We start from the raw sequence: 23,055 nt of genomic DNA on the forward strand, positions 1-23,055 counted from the left end.
GTCATTTTCATTGGAGTAAGATGGCTGGGGAAAGAAGCGGGTTCATTGTATATAGAGAGGCGCGTGAGTTTTATATGGTGACAACTGCGAATGGGACACGGAAGCTTTTTCGAGAGTCGAAGGCGACGGACGGAATAGATGGCGGTGACAGAGGGTACGCCATCGAAGAAGAGTGGAATAGAGTAGGGATTTGAGTGTCCGCAGCGACGATGACTGTGAAGGTAATGACTGGAAAGAAGGTCTCTCAGACGTCAGCACACTTCACACATCGTCGACAACTCTAACTTAGCACGTACACTGTGAGCGATGACACGATGAGTGAAAGGAAGTCCCAGCTCAAGATGATGTCGTGTGAACATGGGGAAAGCACAACTAATTTGACTACATACGAAATATACTGGATGACTTGACGAGCTGTGCACACCACGACGGTTGGATGTGCGGCACAGTCGCCGTGAGGAAAGAAACGTCTGAAAACGGAAGCTTAAGCGTCTTTAACTTGCGGCACAGTCGACCACTGAGCACAGACACGGCAGCTCAAGTATTATTGAGTACTTGCGCAGGTACACCATGAATATGCATGGTTATTTCGTTAGCAAGTAAAAACGGAGGCCTAAATTTGTCGATATGTGCGTAGCTCTCTCCCTCAGAAAATGCGATGGTCAGTATTCCGCTTAGAGAGGTGGGGATCAAGGAAGCATCGGAGAGCAAGAACAGTGCCTTGGTGAGGGCGACTGCTTTGTATTGTATTTGCTATTTTCTGCTCTCCTCTCTCTTTTTTTTAGTTTACCTGCGCAAGTACACCATACGACACCAACCGGTATATTATCAAGTTGCCCATGCTTACATACTGGCCCGAACTAAGGTGCCACTGCTCCGAAACTCAAGAAAATGTTGGCCAGCCATCCGCAGTGTGAAGCCAAAAAGAAAATTGATACACACTTTTGAAATAAACTGACAGTGGCAACTCAACGTTGATACGACGCTCGCCTACACGTATAATTTCGTGTTTTCGCGTTCTTCGAAGCTTCCGACCCTGCTTCGACGAACTGAGGTCCCCAGCTAGATGACGACGTCAACCCGTTCTTTCCGAAGTGTTAGCAAGACCACCTCAAAGACCTACGTTTGCAATTTAACGACCGCTTTGTGTCGTCGTCTAGCATTCGACAGACCCCAGTCATGAACCATCGCATCGTAACATGAGAGAGTGCCCGATGAATCCGTCAAAGCCGGCACCGAGTTTTAACGCGTAAAGATGTCGCGGAAAGGAAACACGTCGACGAATGCTTTGCGGTGACATCACTAAGCCATCTAAGGTTCGATGGCATCTCACGTGGTGTTAATGATGAAGAAAGGTGGAACCCCTGCTTGTATCGGTCAATTATTGTCACCTGGAAAAAATTAGAAAGGACACGCACCGTCTTGCACGTCGCAAATAGATGGCGTTGTGTTTCGACTGCACGATGTGAAGTACATTCAGTCAATGAACTTGAAGACCGGCTTTTGGCAAATGAAACAGCATTGACACAATGGTCAAAGATGCTGATTCTAGGCTTACAGGCGCACGGCTCGGCTTACTTAGCCTCACCCTGACTCCGACAGAGTATTGAGTGTGAGTATGAGTCAGTCCGAGTGAGTGACATTTTGGTGAGTTTCAGTCCGAGTAGCTCCACTTGAGAAAAGCTTTAGTGAGCCTGGGTTGGAGTCAGTACATTTGAAGAAAATTTTGCTGTTTAAAAGTCTAACTGAGCCATAAGCACGAATTATATACATCATGACTGAGTTCAAGTGTGCTCCGAATTTTTCGCCGACATATGCTCCAAGCTTTATCTATGTGCATGCAATTTATGACAAGCAAAGCACCCGTCAAGTTTATTGTAACGTCAATGGAGTGATATGTGGGTTTTAACATCCAAAATCACCATATATATAAACCTGAAGACCATCTATTGGCCAATTGAAGAGCATTGACTGAGAGACGCCGTAGTGAAGGGCTCCGAAAATTTCGACCACTTGGGGTTTTCAAGCGTGCGCCCAAACCTGAGCACGTGGGCCTAGATCCTTTTCGCCTCCATGGGAAATTCAGCCGCCGCAGCCGGGATTCGCCACGCCGAAATCAGCGCACGCTCATCTAAAGCTATGCCACTGTAGAAACGTGTGTACTGAAACCAGCGCCAACTAGACATTAAATATGTGTAAAAGTTTTAGTCTATTATGAAAAAATTATTCTGTCCCAATCTTTTTTGGCATATTCTAAGCTTATCAGTACAGTATAGATGTATAAAATATGACATCTTTTATTAAATACTTCATGGCGTGGTGTTTCTTTTTTTTTTTTTGCATAAGCCTGCCAACGTGAGCAAATTACAAAGCTCAGTAGTTCCGGTAGAAGAATACTAGAAAACACAGGCTGTAGTCCATATATGTACTTTTTTTTTTGGAGAATGCAATGGCGTTTATGCCTCTTGCGCATGTCAAAAAAAAAGAACTTGTCAACCTTACATAACGCAGTGTTTCAAACCAACCATGTAATCTCACTGAAGTTTCTGATAAAGCAATATTGAATGTCCTTTCGCTACACTTTAGAGATTTTTTCAACAAACGAGTGTGTGAAGTGCCGCAAAACCACTGTGCCCTTCGAAAGATCGCATAATCAGGCTTGGCGTGTGTGATCCCAACGTACTGATTTTCTTTCTTTCCTTCTTTCAATCGCAATGCACAATACTTTCTTCATTTCTCTTCATTCATTCAACTGGAACGTCCGCCACGTGCTCAATCGCGCAACACTTCAGTTTTCGTTGGCAAGAATCGCTGACGTACATACATATGCAGTCAACAACAAAATGTAGAAACTTGATATTAAGGTAGCGTGCGACCAGTGCTGCTCTGAGGGCCGCTTTGTCATGAAGTTGTTGGTTTTGGTTTTCATTAGCGGTCCCACCTGCAACGTCAACAACAAAACAGTATTGACCAAAAGTAGCTGGTTCATACCTAGTATACTCGCATGAGTGGCACAACTTGATAAACAGACAGAACAACTTTATTGGCAAGTGTGTTTGGACCCCCTCAGGGTCCCTGGGCCACCGCCCGGTCCCACACCACGTCTACACGGCGAGGCCTCCCACCGCCATCATATCAATCAAACTGATGTATCAATCAAACTGATTGATAAACTGATCATCAGCCCGAGTCACCGCAGCAAGGTGCCACACCGGTTACTCAGACCAGAGCAGGACATCCCAGTCCTCTCAGCTTGAGTTGGCAGGCTGTACCTGCAGGGGAGGATCAGCAGGGAAGCCGAATGGGACATGGGAAAGCGTGGCGTAAGGTTCGCCGCAGAAGGAACATTTTGGAGAAATGCCACAGTCGTGGGATAGCAGCTCAGAGGGAAAGATAGGGTGCGGGTCTGTAGACGCCTTCCTATGATTTGTTGGGAGTGCAAAAGAGAGGGATTTGAACAGACTCACACGTCCAGGTCTGTCTTGTCTTTGTTTTTTCTAACAAGTTCCTGGGCTCAAACCAATGTGAACAACGCTTTTTACCTAGCACAAGCTCCGCTTGAAAAGTTGCTGCACGCGACACTACTCTTTGCAACTCACACGCCGGAGCTTTCACGTCGGCGTTCGTAGGCCCTAGTGCATTCCTTGAATCCAGTCGTGTTTCGCCGTGCTGGTTAAATGGATCTCAGAATCCCCTTAGCAAGGAACGCACGGTTCAGATCTGTTCCACCCTGTGCTTCACCGACCGCGCTACTCCTTTAGCTACTCACTAGAAAACCGTCTGTTCTTTCAATTTATATTGTTAAATCCTAATAAGGTATTTCTGACAGTCAATTTTCCCTTTCCTTTTGTAAACTTGTGCATCGTAATCATTCGCTTCCCAAACAAATATTACCTTGAAGCAGATTATTTGATTTCCCAAAAGCTTTATTTAATAAGACATTTCTTACTGTTCCTGATATTTTTTTACAATAACCTGCACCAAGTACTGGGCCCGAAGGAAAAATATACAAAAGTTACTCAGTGGTCTTCAATCTGAAAAGTGGAGGAAAATTTTTTCATAACTAAATAGGAATCGTAGTTTACCGCAAAGGCGCAGTGATTCATTCCACAACAACTATTCGGAATTTTACCCGAAAAACGATTGGCAGGGTACTCTTTTGGGGCTGTTCTCACGTAACTCCATTGAGCGGTAGATTGAACGAATAAGGTACGACGTTATTTTCGTGCTGCTCTGTCATCTCACCTAGAAAGAAACGAGGCAGAGCATTCACGTCTGTCCATACCACATGTGCTCGCATGCGAGGTAAGCTCGTACTTCCTTGTTAAGTGACACAGTTTATCCCTCTGCCCGGACCGGCTTCTGTTCCTGCTTTTTCGCCCGATGAAGAAAGCAAATTTCATTACCATGGTGTGTTACCACTATCATAAATAAAGATCCGAAATCCATCGCGCGTCGTTTCATACAAGCACTTGCCCGCAAAGAACTTATTGTGTTTCACGATGTCGACCATGCTTCACCACAATTCAATAATTTTTATATATTTTTTAAACACTAAAACTTCACAAGCTCCCAGTAGGAGTATTATGTGAGGGGGACTACATAATAACTTTTCATCAAGAAACAGAGAGCAAAGAAAAGTAATATTGAAAAGCCAAGTATAGAATTGATAAATGTGGGAAATAACATGCACCATGAATATGAAAATTATTTGAGTTATGCCAAATGGAACGGGTTGAAATGTAAACGTACATTAAATAACACCAATAAAAATATATGTTCAGGAAGCGTTTTCGTAAATAGTTAGTATTTTATTCCTAAACGTCACGTGATAACGAATGCAGACAACATCACCAAGAAAGTCATTCCTTTGAGCAATGACGCGCTAGCGGGGATGCATAAAGGCTTGAGTGCGGCTGAAAAGATGAGCAAAACTATGCTCAATATGAAGCCTTCGATATGTGCGATGTGGCTTTAATGGTGGCATGGTGTTGACGGGCGTGTTGTAAATGGCTTTATGAAATAAGCGCAGAGTGCTTATCTTCCTGCGCTGTGCCAAGGATGGTAAGGATAACGAAGCCTTGATTATATATACATTGAAACCGCGATTGTAGTTACGCGCGATGAAACGTGAAGCGTGGTTTTGCACAGATTCCAGTAAGTTGGTGAGATAGACTCAGTGATGGGACCAGATAACCGATAGATATTGTAGTTGTGGGCGAACAAATGAACTACAAGCGCGTGTTCCTAATCTGCGTGTTCGCTGTAGTGGTTGATTAATTTGGCGGACTTCTTTTTTTCTCCATATTTAATGCATCATTCCACCTTGCGCACTCAGCGTGCAGGGTAGTCAAGCGATTTCTTGCCTGATCAACCTACTTGCTTTTACATCAACCTCCCGGCCTCTCTCTCCTTTAATACACATAAAGTATTTCAAAGCGTTTTCAAGCCACACTATTTTAACAAAGTTCCATGGGACGAAAACGCTACGCCCAGAAGCGTTTTGCATATGGCGGAACCAAGCACTCTGGTAAATTATAGGCAGAAAGATGTACATTCACAGGCGCGTTCATGATCATACATGGCGGAAAGAGAGGATATTTTTTGTGAGAACTGTACACGGACGGCACACTGAATGTCAACCGAAGATTTATTGGAGCACCAAAAACTCCTATACAAAACTTTCCAAGACGGCTCGTGCCTATACGGTATGCATGCATAGGAGGAACTCATATCCAAAGTAAAGATTAAGCAGTCCCTGCCTACATTTCCTAGCGACCAAGGAACATGTATTTCTTCGAATGTAATGCAAAATAGTTATGAATCGTCAAGATAGACTTCCATGAAGCAGCACGATTTCTCGTACTATTTGGTTTACTTATATTACCTAAACTTGCCTATCCCTAACTCCGCTAAAAATTTATATAAGAACCCATTTCTTGACCAATCGTCCGCAGTGGGTGCAAGCGAAAATTTATAGGTAAACAAACGCACCTCATCCCCTCGTGTTCTGACCATTGTTGCCTTCAATAATGCGTAGTGCTACATATCCTTCCGTTTATACAGTATGCTACTCTCGTGTAAAAGATGCACAGATTCACATAAGTCACATCGCGCAGAAAATAGGAAGTTCGCGTAGCACGTAAAAAAATGAAGTGCTCTCTCATTCGGACCATTACATTCTTCCAGAAAGAACAACCTGAGTGCGAACGCATGAAAGTGGAATCCTATACACAAAGCATTTCTTCGTGAATCATCCTTATTGGCGTAGTTTATCTCACAGTGACTAAATACTCTTTTTGTTTTCATCGCTTGTGCCAGTAACAATTACTACATTCTCTTTCATGTTTATTGCGTGGAGAGAGTGCCGTGATATAAGCTGTAAGTGCTTGGCAAGGAATTGAAAATTAGCTGGGGAAGGAAATAAATATATTAGTTATAGAAACTTTCCACATAATAGTCTGTATATATATTTCGATAACTGTGGGTCGTTATTTCGTCCTCCAAAACATCTTTCCTGCGTACCTTCCAGCAGTTCCATTTCGTGAGATCCAGAGAGGAAGAAAAAAGATGTGTACTGCGACCGCCTGCATCTATCTCTGTCGAGGGCAACAACAGAAAACTATCGCCGCTCACCATTATTCGCTGTTTGAGCCCCTAACCGAGAAGGCGCGGGGTCAATTATGAAGTGTGTCTCATATCTCTATTAGAACAATTGTTTATATACTATGTCTGTTTTTACTAACCTGTGTCAGACGTTCCGGCAGACTAGTGGGTTCATTGCTGTTGGACTTTCGTAAACTTCGTCGCAGGACGAATACGTTAGTAAGAAAACACGAAAAACACTAAGTGCGCAGATTGCCAACTGTGTGTGTTTTTTTTTGCGTGGCAAGCAAACAACAAATGTTTCAGTCAGGAAGTTGGACACAGGAGCAACCTTGGTATCTCTGTTCTGTTCTGTTATAACTGTTTTGCTGCGATTAGATAGATGTACGTATTACCTCCGCTACTCCATATCGATAAGCTATGCTGCGAAAAAATAAATAACGAACGGTACCCAACATGAACAACGAGATCTCGCATGTGCCGACGAAACATGAACTAACCACTGTGAATAAAAGTTCAACCCACGATAGCGGCTAAAGAACCATAAGAAAGCTGGCATTTTGGCATTAATCTCGATGAGCTTAGCGCTTGTGAACGTAGAAAAATAAGAAGGCCAGTTAAAAGGGCATGTTGTCTCTTAACAAATAACTTGAACACATGTGAAAGAAAGGGTTTGTATAATCACTTGAAAAAAAAACATCACAGATTCATCGTTCAACAAGTGAATGTCATAAAACTACATGAGTAATGAAATATGGCGCCATGTAAAAACGTCACCTAACCTAAGTAAGCTTTAAGGCGGCGGAATTAAAAGTGGTGAATAATATATCTGACCCCTTGTGGAAATAAATCGGGGTCACTTGCAGTTGTTGTTTTTTTCTTAAAACCTAATGAACTAACTACGCAATGCAACACACACAGGCAAATATTGCTTTCACAAGGAATTCTCCAGGAAAGCAAGCTCTTCGGGCAATAACACAATGGTCGGTGTGGTATCACCAGTCACTTATCACCAGTTTTTATGGTATGACAAGCTTCGGCAATCTGCCTTTCAGTCCAATCGCTCCATTGGTGCTTCAAATCAGTGTTTTGCAGGGTTTGTTTCATACGCGCTCATCTTCTCGGCATCTGTAACAACGTTGAGCCAAAGTGCCTTCTTCGCTATTCGTTAAGTGTCATGGGCGTTACAGCAGTCTTTCACTGAATCGCTTTTTGTCCAATACACAAGCTGCCACACGTCCTAGGAAGGAAACGGACCACCCCACAAACACACTCCGCATAATCATTTCGATGACTTGCAGAGCACTGGAACGTGCTGTAACTCTTCCCTGTAACTATGGAGCACACTCTGTTAAGTTTAAAGGAAGACAGCAGGACAAGTTTAGCCCCGCATTCATTTCCTACTTTCTTTTTTGTGCAATATTCTGTGAATGTGCGACATTATTGGCGGTTTATCGTTTTGAAAACTATCTTTTAGTGGCGCTTTACCTTTCAATTTGTGTAAGAGACTTTCACAAGGACCTGAAAATAAACTATGAGGACAGCTAGCTGAAAGGAAGGGCCTTATTTTAGCATTGAAGCTGATTTCTTCTTTATGTTCACACGATTTATAGAGCGCAAACTTGTAGGCAACGTTCACATCGACCCTCTTCACAACCTCCGCATGCGGTCTTTCAAGCATATTTGCAGCTTTTCTTTACCCTGGCTTTTATATTTATATCCAAATAAAAATCTAAGTTGCATGAACTCAAGGCAATAATGTTTAGTTGATTTGTGCGTGAAAGTGGGTTGTCCGGCAACTGCTCGGAACACCTTCAGTGCACGATTTACTGCGCGATCAAGCTATTCGTAGGAGGACACCTTAAGTATTGCTAGATAATTGTGAACATAACGTCTATTTTTATGACATCTTCCCGCGAGATTAGTTGCTCACCCCTCTGGCCTCTACGCCCGTGTGCTTATCTGCATATTTTCTAAACTATGTGCTCGCCACCATGATATTCTGCAAGATATTGGGACAAATATTCTCCTGCATGCTCTGAACTGGACGAAGATTTGCTACTGTTACAAGGGCTTTGCTCACTAATGTAGGTCGGACCTAAGTTAAAACTACTCTTCGGCCGAAACACTATCTTGATATTGTCTTCCGATAGAGATATAGGCATCCGGCAATGCAGTTTACGAGATCTCATGGTAGCCAGAACACAAGCCTAGCGAGGAGACGCAGCCAAACTCGACTTGCACGTGCGTATTATTTTCTTTTTAAGTTGAGAGCAGGGGGTCACGGCTGATTATGTAAGCGCCCAAGAAGCGTTCTTTGAAAACGTACCAAAAAGGGCACTGACACTTGATCGTGTCACTGTGTTCAGCGAGAGTTTCATTTTCTTGGTATTCCTGGCGGTCGGTACCAACAATGCTGAGGTGGCCCAAAAAGCTTCGTCGCGCCTTCTGGTCCACCATCGGGTGCCCATAGCATGCGTGAGGCTCTGAGCACTCGATTCATGATGTTAGGAGGCGTCCGAGAGGAGCTCACTTGTCCGTTGCTGCTATGGGTTTCATGCTGTAAAAGGGGCGCAGTTGTTTTGGCACGTTCCTTCGTTTTCTGCCTGGTCACCACTTTCCGCTTCGAAACCCGCGTCTTCGTATGCTGCGTCCTCTTGTTCATCATATAGTATACTGTGTTTTCACGTTACACATTGCCGATTTCACGTCCTCCCAGAAGATTTCAACTAGCGCATTATCGTGGCTGGATGTCGGTGCGTGAGCCTGCACCACCTTCATCTTGTATCTCTCATTGAGTTTAACTGCAATACTTACCACCATTTCAATATTGCTATAGCATTCCTATATGTTACCAGCTATATGTGCGTGACTAAGGAACCCTACGCCGAGATCTCTTCTGACAGCCAAGCCACGATACCAAAGAATGTGCCCATTCTCTAGCACTGTATAGTACCATTAGTCCTCCTAATCTCATTGAACTCTATTACAGTCCATTTAACACCCTCTAGCTCCTGGCATAGTACAGCTAGACTTCCCTCACTAGATAAGGTTCTAGCGTTAAACGTCGCCAAGTTCAGGTTCCAATGGCGGCCTGTCGAGACCCAGAGATTTTTAGCATCCTCTGCTGCGTTGCGGATCTGACCGCTGCCGTCGCCAGTTGCTTCGCAGCCGATAGAGACTGAGGGCCGTGGGTTGATTGACGTATGCATATGGGAGGTACTGGCCAGATACTGCACCAGATTGGCCAATCTTTCTCTGTTGAGGGAGTGCTTTACCGGTGGTGGTCACCGGTGAGGCCCCTCACTAGGCCTCTTAATATAGTTTCATCATCACGCGGATTTGTTTATTGTGGTTGAGAACTGCGTGGCACCGGGATTCGAACCACGGACCTCTTTCACGTGAGGCTGACACTCCAACCTTTAAAAGCTGTAAAGAACAGAGGAAGCGTCAAAGCGGTGAAGAGGAAACTTGGGATAGGCAAAAACCAGATGTATGCACTAAGGGACAAGGAAGACAAAGTAACTACCAATATGGGTAAAGTAGTTAAATAGCAGATGAGTTTTACAGAGATATTCACAGTAGTATGGACAACCATGACCATAGTGTAAGGGCTCGCTGTAACCCAGATAACATCTCACCAGTAATAACAGGTGGAGTCAGAAAAGCCTTAAACGGAATGCAAAGAGGCAAAGCTGCTAGTTAGAATCGGGTAAGTAACAGCAGATCCGCTGAAGAACGGAGGACACATTATGTTAGAAAAACAAGCCACACTTTTCACGAAGTGTCACCTGACAAGAAAGAACCCAGAATTATAGAAGAATGCTAACATCATCTTAATACATAAAAAAGGAGATGACTGGGACTTGAAGAATTACATGCCGAGCAGCTTGCTCTTCTCGTATACAAGCTAATTACAAAGGTGATTGCTAACAGAATTAAGACAACATTCGAATTCAATCAACAAAAGGAACAAGCAGGATTTCGAGCAGGCTACTCAATAATAGACCACATTCACACTATCAATCAGTTAATAGAGAAATGCTCAGAATACAGCCAACCACTATGAATAGCTTTCATAGATTACGAAAAGGCGTTTGATTCAATAGAAATATCAGCCGTCATGCACAGACTGAAGAATCAGGGCGTCGATGAAGTATATATAAACATCCTGGAAGAAATCTACAGGGAAACAACTGTTTCCACAGGGCTTCATAAAGAAAGCAACAGAATACCAATCAAGAAGGGTGTAAGGCAGGGGGACACAATCTCCCCAATGCTGTTTACCGCGTGCTTACGGGAGGTTTTCAGAAGCCTAGAATGGGAACAGTTAGGGATAAGAGTTAATGGAGAGTACCTTAGTAACCTGCGCTTCACCCATGACATTACATTGCTGAGTAACTCAGGGGACCAATTGCAACTCATGATTACGGAGTTAGACAAGGAAAGCAGAAAGGTGTGTCTTAAAATTAATCTGCAGAAAACGAAAGTAGTGTACAACAACCTCGGAAGAGAGCATCGCTTCGAGATAGGTAATAGTGCACTACAAGTTGTAAAAGACTATGTCCACTTAGGGCTGGCAATAACTGTGGAGCTGAACCACGAGATTGAAGTAAATAAAAGAATAAGAATGGGGTGGCAGCAGCAAGCACAGGACCGAGTTGTCTGGTCGAACACGGGAGCAGCCTTTGTCCTGCAGCGGACGCTGCTGCTGCTGCTGGTGGTGGTGGTGGTGGTGGTGGTGGTGGTGGTGGTGGTGGTGGTGGCGGTGGTGGTGATGGTGGTGATGGTGGTGGTGGTGGTGGTGGTGGTGGTGGTGGTGGTGGTGGTGGTGGTGGTGGTGGTGGTGGTGAAGAAGAAGAAGAAGAAGAAGAAGAAGAAGAAGAAGAAGAAGAAGAAGAAGAAGAAGATCATGATGATGATGATGATTAGAAATAAAGTGCTGTGAAAGGCAACTTAGAACGATGTGCTGCAAATAGGCTACCAGTTTTTTATTCAGAAAATTCAGTTTGTATTCCTCTTCTAGCCAAATAAAGAATGAAGCGGTGTTACTAACTTTCAAGTTTTTTTCCTTCACTGAAACAATTTGTTAAAGTTTGTGTCAACGAAGGTGCAATGATTTCCAATTGTTTGTGTCTTTCTGATATTTGCTTTTCTTCAAACACCTTAGAATGCTACAGAAGTCTCAAGATTGGTCGAAGTGGCGTTTTTGCAAGTTCAGGATTTCACAGGTTGTGCGCCCCACCCATACAAAATCAAGGATGAAAATATATCATGTTTTATGGAGAGTTTTATATAGGTAGTTTGAGCATTTTATCAGTATTCTCTTTTCGTAGAAAAGTTCCCAAAACACCACAATGTACTAAATTCCACCCATGCATACAGAGCGAAAATTCTTAAGCTACGATAAAGAACTGTTCTATGAGAAAACCAAATGCTTAAAAACAAAAAAGCAAAAAAAGTGTTTTGAAATTTTCTTTCGGTGTAGTTTGCACCTTTGGGGCCTGTTGGAATGCTGGTGACATGCGCAATATATTTTGGTGCCCTAAATGTTTCGGGAAAATGCTGTAGAACAAATTTGTGTGCGCCCTTATTGTTATATCTTCTTCAATATAAATTCATCTTTGGAGAGATTAACCACTTTAACAGTTGTCGTGAAATTACCCACGTACAATGTGAAGATGCTTGCGAAACTGTTAAACATAATTGTACCTCTACCAACTTACGTAGCGAATTGTCAATGAAATTGCGCAGCGCAGCTACAACTCAGGGGTTACATGACGACTGCGGTATTCAAAAACATTAGAAGGCTTTCATGTGTTTTTCATTGCTCATTGCTTACGGGTAAAAAAATCAACAAGAATGGCCTCTTATTTTGCAGCAATGATAGGCGAAGTCAAGGTTCCTCTGTGACTTACAGGCAGCTGGGTCTCACCGCCTACAGAAGTCAACAACAATAGTTCACTACGTCGTCTATCTGTTGCGAATTAAAAAGAAGGATATCCATGGAACGTATTAGTTACTCAATATAGAAAGTACATTCGAACAAACGACGTCGGCGCCACCCAGCAGGTCATGATGTTCCAGACCTCTATAAAGTACACTTATGATACGTTAAAAAATGACCGGTGCTATATGGTACATAAGTACAGGAAATCACACAGTTCTGTTGTAGAGCCTTGATTCACTGTAACATCAACTCGGTTGAAAGGCAGGTATGTCCGTACACTTGAATTATGTTCGGTGAAGTAATTTTAATAGCACAAATCTCTGACAGCATTTTTGATGCTCGGCATGCTCCAGATATGGCACACTAATTGTTGCTACGGCACGAGCTTGACGGTTTTACTCACCCATCAAAAGGGCAAGGAGCAGGATGCAGATCAACATCGTTTTCATGCTTAGAGTTGTAATAGGCTTTACCGACGATGTTGAAAACCACAGTTTCCTTTGACTTTGTAGAAATGCCAATCTAAGTACCAGGTGTGATGCCTAATGAAAGCGCAAAGACTTCGTAAGGAACTGTGTCGTAGTTGGGGTGAAGATTGAAGCTTTCCATTCGTGGAGGGGATTAAATAATTACGGTAAGCCCACAGCGTAGCTTGTTGTACAGCAGCTGTCGTATGAATTCTTCCGCGATAAGCACTTCTGTGCGGCATTTCCGCATTACGCGGTTGTAGTGTGGGACAACGTCTAGTTGCATTGCGTACGCTCGCAATTTAGGACTTTTAAAATGCAGCTGACAAGCGGTCGCTGCAAAAGCTGCACGTTGAAAAACAGGTGCAATACTGCATGGCAGGAAAAAATTATCTCCACCAAAAACGATAACGTACGCTATCGCTCGACTGTGAAAAGTGCTCATGCAAAACCGGCTCAAAAATCTCTCTCTAATACTACGCTCCGACTCTCGGCCATTATGCCTGTCCACCTAAATAATAGACACAAAGCGAGAGTTATCGTCATAAAAAGCTGTTTCACCTTCAAAGTAGGAAGCGACATGCAGCCGGATTCAAAAAAAAAAAAAGAACCCCACAGCGGGAAGGCTTTGTACGATGAGGCTGTTGTTTTTTTTTCCTGGTTTCCAAGGCCTTGTTTTTATCCTGCTGGTAGAATTCATGAGTGTGCTGTACTTATCGCACTGAATAAAGCCCAAGCCTTGCTTTCAAAAAATGTCGTAATGATGTCACTTATGTGAAGCTGTCTTTCACCTGTCTAGTTAATGATTGGTATGTGGGGTTTAACGTCCCAAAACCACCATATGATTATGAGAGACGCCGTAGTGGAGGGCTCCGGAAAATTTGACCGGAAATTTTGACCAACGTCTTTCGCCACGATGGCGAAAGACGTTGCTGGTGAAGGCTCAGAAAGCTGCGACCACTAAACTACAAAATAATGTACACCAAATTTTCCAAAAGATATGAATATTATTTTGTATCAGCATTACTTGAAATATCTGCAGTTGTTCGATTGGAGTTTTTAAATAATTTGGGGAATTCATATTTTCAACATTCAATTATGTAATTTCATATTATTACAGACTCAACATTCAACTTCTTGGACTATGACCGCAATCTCCAGTCGGAAACAAAGGCAGTGAGTGGTTCAGCTGGCCATGTGCTATCAGACTAGGCGTTGAAAACGACCTCACGTCTTTGAAGAAGCTTGGGCCATGTTGTGCTAAATGTGCATACAGTGGTTTCTTATTTAAATGCAGAATCATTTGATGCCAAGTTCACCACAGATTATCGGGACTGAATAAACACTTTCTATATAGTTCATCATATCAATTGGTATAACCGTTGATCCCGACCTTTTTTTGCAAGAAATATCTGGTATTAGCTTTGTACACTCGAAGGTAGTTATACACCTAATTGAAGCATTGTATTGGATGTTTACTTTAGGTAAACCAACATTAAGTGTGTGTGCACTGGAAAAAACATACTAGGAGAACTATGCCACCTTCTGTACAATGTAGCTGTTAATTATATTACCCTAATTATTTATTCCTATGTGGACATTAATCCTTTGGAAGTATTGTTGCTTTGAGCTTTTTTCATGGTACCACTTTTATTTGCTATAGCCTGGATAGCAACAATATTGTTACGGTGCATCATCGACAGGAGCAAGCGTGGCACTTAGCGAAGATGAAGAAGACGCCTGTGCGTTAGGCGCTTGCACGAGAGGTATACTCAGACATCTTGTTCGGCTGCCGACTCTCGGTGGACGCTGTCCTGTAAGCCAAGACCTCGCTCCGTCACATTTGGTGGAAGCGTGCTGGGTAACCACCTCGCAACGGAACTTCGCAGCGGCCGACGTTTGAAGGGTCATTCCACAACGATTACGGAGAGTACGGCGTCTGCATCTGCTCCTGGTGTTCCTGCGGCCGGAGATGATGCGGTAACTACATCTCCTTCTGCGACCACAACCTTTGTGCTCGAACCCCCGCGGGATCCTGGCACGTTCAGCGGTTCCGGCGATCCAGATGAAGTTGACGTTGAAGATTGGCTGGCAGAGTACGAACGTGTGAGTACTCGATACCGATGGGGCCCGACTCTTATGCTGGCAAACCTGTTATTCTATCTTAGGGGAACCGCCAAATCGTGGTATGAGAACCATGAAACAGAACTTGTGAGTTGGGCAGTGTGCAGGGAGAAAATGCTAGACCTGTTCGGAAAGCCGATTGGAAGAAAAATGGCCGCGAACAAAATGCTCGCGTCTCGGGCGCAGACCTCGACCGAGTCTTACGTCTCCTATATAGAAGATGTGTTGTCGTTGTGTCGCAAAGCCAATGCCGATATGCCGGAGGCTGACAAGGTCGGGCATATTCTTAAGGGGATTGCGGATGACGCATTCAACCTCCTCATCTGCAAAAATTTTTCTACAGTGGACGCCATTATAAAAGAATGTCGGCGCTTTGAGCAAGCGAAGAGCCGGCGGATTAACAGCGTGTTCACCCGCCTTCCGAATACGGCTGCAACATCATCTTGCGAAGACCGTGCAAGAACACAGCCACCACCTCTAGATTCATCGGATCAGGTGACCCGAATTGTACGGCGCGAACTTGAAGCCATTGCCTCTGCTCCGGCTCACACCGCTGCAAGTGACACCACCCCACTCACTGCTAACATGGTTCAAGCCATCGTCCGCCAAGAACTCGCCAGCATAGGTATTCCCTCGGTGTGCGCTTTGCCCAGCCCGCAGCGAGCTTCATGGCGTCCACCCTCGTCCTATCGCGAGCAGCAGTTCACGGCCCGATCTCGCGACCCTGCGGCGTGGAGAACCGTCGACAACCGACCAATTTGTTTTCATTGCCACCGTATCGGTCATGTCGTCCGTTACTGCAATTACCGCTGGTCCTCGCCACCTCGGACTTCATCTCAACCTCACTACCGACAGGACAGAACCCGCTTCGCGTCTGCCGTGCAGCCTTCTCCGCAAAACATCTACCGAAGGTTCAACAGCCGATCTCCGTCACCGCATGGTCATCAGTCGCGTTCGCCTCCAGGACGTCGCCAGTCGTCTCGCTCACCGCAGACTCGCAGGCCGTCATCTCCATTCAACCCCGCTCCTGCCTACCCGGAAAACTAAACGGTGCAGCGCCCGGAGGTGACGCTGCATCTTCGACTCCCTCCACAAATCCTCTCTTGACGCTTCCGACGAGACAAAATTTGTTAGACGTTGCCGTTGACGGTGTGCCTATTTCTGCCCTTATAGATACTGGAGCGCACATTTCTGTAATGAGTGCGAACCTTCGCCGACGCCTACATAAAGTGCTCACGCCTGCCGCTTCCCACAAACTTCGTGTCGCTGATGGGAGGAACCCTGATGTTCAAGGGATGTGCACGGCCCGTGTGTCCATTGCTGGTCATCCTACATTAGTTCAGTTTGCCGTCATTGAAATGTGTCCTCATGACCTAATACTTGGTTTGGACTTCCTGTCACGTCATTCTGCGCTCATTGATTGTGCCACTGGTGCTCTTCAGCTTGAACTGCCGCAGTTTGCCGATTTTCCAGCAGACTATTCTCCCCGTTTCCGCTCTCATCACCACGTTCGCTTGCCTCCGCAAGCTGCTACATATGTCACTTTGTCGTGCTCACGTCATGTGCCCGACGGTGACTACCTCGTCACTCCTATAGTCGACGTACTGATGGCCCGAGACGTCACCCTTGCTCACACTGTTGTCGCCGTCGCTAATAATACAGTGGTTATACCACTACTCAACGTGAGTCTCTTGACTCAAGTTATTCCGCAAGACATGTCTTTGGCCACCCTATCTCCACTTGACAGCTGCAACGTTACTGGTTTGGACACCGATACTACATCCCCCTGTCTTGGCCGCAATTACACTCTGCCTGCAGATGACATTATCAAGATGATTGCTCCCGACCTCACTGCAGTGCAAGCTGCCAGCCTCCGTAGTCTGCTAACATCATATAGAGACGTTTTCGACTTTGACCACTGCCCTCTCAGCCAAACAACTGCAGTGACTCACCGGATCAACACTGGTAATGCCAGTCCTATACGGCGGCGTCCATATCGCGTATCTCACAAGGAACGCCAAGTAATTCAAAATGAAGTGGATAAAATGATTACTAAAGACGTAATAGAACCCTCATCCAGCCCCTGGGCCTCCCCAGTCGTGCTCGTTCAGAAGAAAGATGGCAGCTGGCGCTTTTGCGTGGACTATCGCCATTTAAACAAAGTGACCCACAAAGATGTCTACCCTTTGCCTCGGATTGATGACGCCCTCGATTGCCTCCATGGTGCCCAATACTTTTCTTCTATCGACCTTCGATCCGGCTATTGGCAAATTTCCGTCGACCCCATGGATCGTGAAAAAACCGCTTTCGTTACGCCCGACGGCCTCTACCAGTTCAAAGTCATGCCGTTTGGACTGTGTAATGCGCCGGCAACCTTCGAGCGCATGATGGACTCCCTTCTCCGAGGATATAAGTGGTCCATCTGCTTATGTTATTTAGACGATGTCATCGTCTTTTCGCCCACCTTTGACAGCCATATAACACGTCTGTCAGCTGTTCTGGACGTTTTTCGAAGAGCTACTCTCCAGCTCCATTCTGCAAAATGAGACAGACTACGCCACACGCTTTGCCATCACTAAAGCACTGCCGACAAGCTGTTCCACTGACATCGCTGACTTTCTCTTGTATGAAGTCATTCTTCATCATGGCGCTCCGCGGCAGCTGCTTACTGATCGAGGAAGGTACTTTCTTTCACGTGTTGTGGATGATATTCTCCGCGCCTGCTCCACTGAGCACAAGCTTACCAATGCTTATCATCCACAGACAAATGGATTGACCGAGCGTCTGAACCGAACGCTGACGCAGATGCTGTCAATGTACGTTTCGCCAGATCACCGTGACTGGGACAAAGCACTCCCCTTTGTCACGTTCGCGTACAATTCTTCACGGCATGACACAGCTAGTTATTCGCCGTTTTATTTGCTATTTGGCCGACATCCAGCATTACCATTTGACACGCTCCTTCCTTCGGCTGCCCCCTTGTCTACTGAGTACGCCAGCGATGTCGTTTCTCGAGCCCATGCAGCCCGTCAGCTTGCCCGTGATCGGCTGCACTTGTCGCAAGCGCAGCAAAAAGACCGCTATGACAGTCGCCACCAAAGCGTGCACTTCTCACCGGGGTCTCTGGTACTTCTCTGGACACCAAACCGCCAAGTCGGTTTATCAGAGAAGCTACTATCACACTACCATGGCCCCTACAAAGTGTTACGACAACTTAGTGACGTGAGCTACGAGATCGCACCCCTAAACAATGCCTTTTCGACCACCTCACTCCAGACAGACGTTGTACACGTTTCCAGACTGAAACCGTATCACCCTCCTCGTTCGTCACCGCCGTACTAAGCGCCGTGACGGCGCTTCCGCCGCAGGGGAGTGATGTTACGGTGCATCATCGACAGGAGCAAGCGTGGCACTTAGCGAAGATGAAGAAGACGCCTGTGCGTTAGGCGCTTGCACGAGAGGGTACTCAGACATCTTGTTCGGCTGCCGACTCTCGGTGGACGCTGTCCTGTAAGCCAAGACCTCGCTCCGTCACAATATTATAATATATAATGTCACAGACCTCGCACTTTCGAGTGAATTGCCATCTCGCCGAATGACTGAAATAAACTTTTATTTTCGCCTTTGGGCATGTGTTCAGACTTCCTGTGGTGTAACTACAAGGCGTCATGTGGTCGGAATAAGTTACAGGCTTTGTTCCTTGGGGCGCCATCTGCATAACAAATTCAAACTTTCCAAATACCCCAAATCACAGCATGGTTTGTAAACAATCTGGCCAGTTTATCTCGTTTAAAATGGTGGCACTTGATCGTAAACATTACCATAAGAGCCCTTATTCTTACCCGGGAATATTCAGCCTATGCTGTCTTAGTACATTATTATGTCACTCGTTTCAGACTTAGGAAAATCGTCGTCCTCACGAACGTACAATCAGAGCAATTTGCCTCACCCTGTTGCGAGTTCCCCTCCACTTTCTCTGCTTCTACGTAAAATATACACTTATTTCTGCGATTTCATTTCTTCGTTATATCGTTGCCATTTCAACCCTCATTGACGTTTCCCGAAAAACAACTTGTTCATTTAAGGCGTCGATATTGAATTATGACTGTTATTATTGTATGTGGACTACGAATATAGGACTGCCTGCTGCAGCTAACGATTGCTTCTACTTGATTCAAAGTCTATTTCTCCTTTAACGCTGGAACCGCTCATGACTTTCCTTTGCAAGTTGGTACCTATAGTAAGGGGGGAAGATTTATTCGCTGACAGCGGCTCTAGCTAACACCGAGCAGAGCACGCAGTATTGCAGTTTAAACCAGAACAAGGTTGTCATCTTTCTTCTTTTGGGTGTCATTTTAGTGCTTGTGATGGAGCGACACTTCCATTCACGTGTCATTACCTCGGCCGGTAAGGCACTGTCTTGGTGCCTGTCAAATGGACGAGCCGCCATAGTAGGGTTTAAGACGAAAAACATGGACTGCTTCAGTTCTCGGTGTAGCAGCCTATGAGTTTGTTGTCCCGGAAATCGACAAAGGATTCTGTAGGGACCAACGTAGCGTGATAAGAATTTCTAGCAGCGGCCAACGCGTCGAGACGGCGAGACAGGAGCCTCAGTAGAACAAGAGAGCCCACAAAAAAATTTTCTTATGTTGATGATCCTAAAGGAACTTTTGTGCTCTCCGCAATGACAATAGCTGAGCGTGGGCTACTGTGCGTGCCTGGAGAGCACGGGGGACGGCATATTTATCAATTCTTTTTCATAAGCCTATCTTTGAGAGGTTTCCCTTGTCCTTTAGGTGCTCTCTTCTTTGGATGTTTCGAACAGCTACCTTGTTTGTTTCTTCGATAGAGGCAATCTAGAAAGCTTCAGTGATCTAGGGTCGAATTCCATAACGTCAGACTCTCGAGCTTCATCATTTATATTATTCCTTTGGTTCTGGTTGCCACCTACAGGAGGCCCTGCAGGGTCAGAATTGAAGAGCCTCTGCGAACTTCTACAATGATTCCTACTGAGTCATGTTAACGTCAACGCCTCACACAAGCCCTTTCACACATGCTAAAAGAGGCAGGATGAATGCGTTCACTGGACTCACCGTGAACATAGAACACTTCAGAAAGTCTTCAACACAAAGCTGGCCTGACGAATGGCAGACTATACCACCCCTGCCGAACTGGCAGACCTCTGAGATGTGGTGGATCGCAGGCAGCTCCGCTTGTATGACTTTCGAATTTTTCCTCCGTATAGTACCATCAATGTTTGGGACAGGGGACACAGAAGCCTAAAAGATGTCGTTTCGCAAAAGCAATGTTGCTGGTGTATTCTGCGGTGAAAAAGAATCGTACCAGAGGAAAGCCCTTGGTCCAGGTGTGGAATGCGGCATGTCTGATCTTACGAGTACAAACAGCACTCGCTGGTCAGCGAGAACACTATGAAAGTATTGAGCAAGAAGGAAACTTAGCTTCAACTACAGAAACTTTGGTTACGACCCCCTGAGCTAAAGCGCCACAGCAGTTACGCCCAGGACCCAGTGAGTCGGCGATCCACACTCAATCCCTTCACCCGCCAACAGCGTCCTCTTTTGTGCAACAGACGGGTACGTTGCATGGTGTCACTGTCGTGTTCACACTACCACGTTTATACCACCCACCACACCACAACACCACACAAGGCATTCCGCACCATCGCACTGATATCGCGCTTGTACCTACAATGGTGACTGAGTGCAACAGGGCAAGTAGAGAGCTGCTCGGCGAATTAATACAAATGTTCATAGACAATGCCTATAAGGTAAGGGCAAACAGATGCAAGTTTCACCGCCCTCAAGTCCCGTAAATTGGAAATTGCATAGACGGGGGAGGACAGCTCTCCATTGAGAACAATATAGGCCGCCACGTTACTAAAACGTCATAGAGTTGCGTTCATTCCTGGCCATGCTGTACATGATACACGATTCTTACCAAGTATGCCCTCAGTGTTTTCATTATTGTGTGCTATTGTAAGAAAAAAAGTGTTGGCAGTCGCTTTGGCAGCGTTCCTCGACTTTAAAAAACGTCCATAAAATCTTGAAGAACATGCAGAAATTGATTCATCTAATCTTCAAACACTTATTATGATATAGTAATCAATAATACTATGCTTTCATTACAGCTTAGAACTGACGTGCGCCCACCAACTACTCTGGAGAAACTAGGTCATGATACTGTCCACGGCACAACAGATGATGCTTCAACTGCAACGTGAAATATGCCTGGACTTTTATCAATAAAATTCGGGGTGAGGACCTTGTTCTGGTGGCAGGATCTGGATAGGGACAAGAACTACTTGTAAGTCTCTCGTAAAAACGTTGTGAAAAACCTGCGACAGCACAGCCAGCGAATTGGCCGTAAATATTTGAAAGGCAATTTTGACCCAGCATTGTTTTTACGGGGCTGATAGCAAGCCAAAGAATAACAGGTGACGGTAGGCGTGCGCATGAAACGGGTCAAAGTAGTGGCCCAAAGGCCCGCCAACAGGCTTTCAACTAATCGTTGTTTGCAAGGTACAACGAAAGAAGGGTCGAAACTGCCACCGCAACACCGGTATGAATAGCGCTTGACACAACGAGCGGCATCGCGGAACAAGCGGAAGCGTTGAAGAGCTCGTCTCGAAGAAATTTTTGCATGCGTTTAACCATGAAGCTACAAGTGCCAGAGGAAACCGAGACAGACCCACTATGACTTACTCTGAGCGTTGGGAAAAAAATTGCCCGCATGAAAACAAAAGCAGAGTAAGTGATACCCATCCAATCTGTATTAGAAACAAATGACACGTCCTAAACACATCCTTTGTCTCTGGTATGTAGAATCTATCACTCGTGAAGTGATGTAAGATGAAAACCAACAGTGAAGATGAAGAAGAAGACCATTACGGGGCTAGCTGTACCGTTTCTGGCTCAGCGTTATTCGTGAGTAATGGGTGAGTTACTTTCCTTTTTTTTTTGTTAATATAAAAGAGTATTTTCCATCTGATTCGGTGATATCGCACCAGCTTCAGTGCTTTAGTAGTATACCGAGGCACAGCAACTTCACGCTAGTTGAAGCTGCGGCCATGGTGACACTAGACGATTAGGAATGTTATGTTTTCCTCGATTTCTGAACTGCTAGGTGACTTAGACCCACCTTAATAAACAACACTGCTCTTCACTGAACTGTATATTAGTACCGATGAGGTTTATCTGGCCGTTTATTTCTTATACGTGCGTAATGCTGTGCATTAGAAGCTGTTTTCGTAGGCCTGCACAACGGCATTTCCCAATATCGTGGTTTTGGCATGTTAAATTTCGAGAACTTTCCTCAAGCGTGGCGGTAAGGAGCACATCCATTAGAGAAATCTGCGTGCTAGCGAAACAAACATTCAGCGCGGGCAACTCAGTTTTTTTCCGTGCAGTCTTTATTATTATTATTATTATTATTATTATTATTATTATTATTATTATTATTATTATTATTATTATTATTCATACTGTAAACCGGAACAGGCTCTTACAGAAGTGGGTCTAAACGAGTACAGATTGATTACTACATAAGTACATATCTACTGAAGAACCATATTAAGGCTTAACAAGCCTAAGCCTTGACGAAAGAGCTAGCAGAGCTGCAAGTAATTTATTGTAATGCAAAAAAACACACCACTCAGCAAAGCAGGGACGTTTAAGGACGTTTAGTATACGTTTATGCGGTCATTAGGACGTGCTTAAACAGTAGTGAACTACTACAAAGTGCTTGTTCGTATGTGCAGCGCGTTTATTTAAAATTTAGTAGTTTAGTCACTCTTAAATACTAGTGTTTCTCGAAACATTAACCAGTCTGTTCATATGTGCGGCGCGTTAGATGAGCATCATCTACCATTGTTTCTCACAACTATAATAC

General features: G+C 44.9%; 1 protein-coding gene across 8 annotated transcripts in view; it reads right to left on the reverse strand.

The window, feature by feature from the left end:
* LOC119163853 (uncharacterized) overlaps nt 1-23,055 on the reverse strand; it is a 129,017-nt gene that overhangs the window by 41,285 nt on the left and 64,677 nt on the right. Inside the window, exon 1 of one of the 8 annotated variants that reach the window (XM_075872187.1) lies at nt 12,960-13,174. The exons of 6 other annotated variants lie outside the window; for them this stretch is intronic. In XM_075872187.1, the coding sequence (XP_075728302.1) occupies nt 12,960-13,005 (46 nt within the window). In that variant the 5' untranslated portion in view covers nt 13,006-13,174. Of the gene's footprint in view, nt 1-4,019; nt 4,035-12,959; nt 13,175-23,055 lie in introns of those variants that run through there. One more of the 8 variants, XR_012885702.1, reaches the window with a different exon arrangement.

This window comes from Rhipicephalus microplus, chromosome 8 (assembly GCF_043290135.1).
Source record: "Rhipicephalus microplus isolate Deutch F79 chromosome 8, USDA_Rmic, whole genome shotgun sequence".
Lineage (NCBI taxonomy): Eukaryota > Metazoa > Arthropoda > Arachnida > Ixodida > Ixodidae > Rhipicephalus > Rhipicephalus microplus.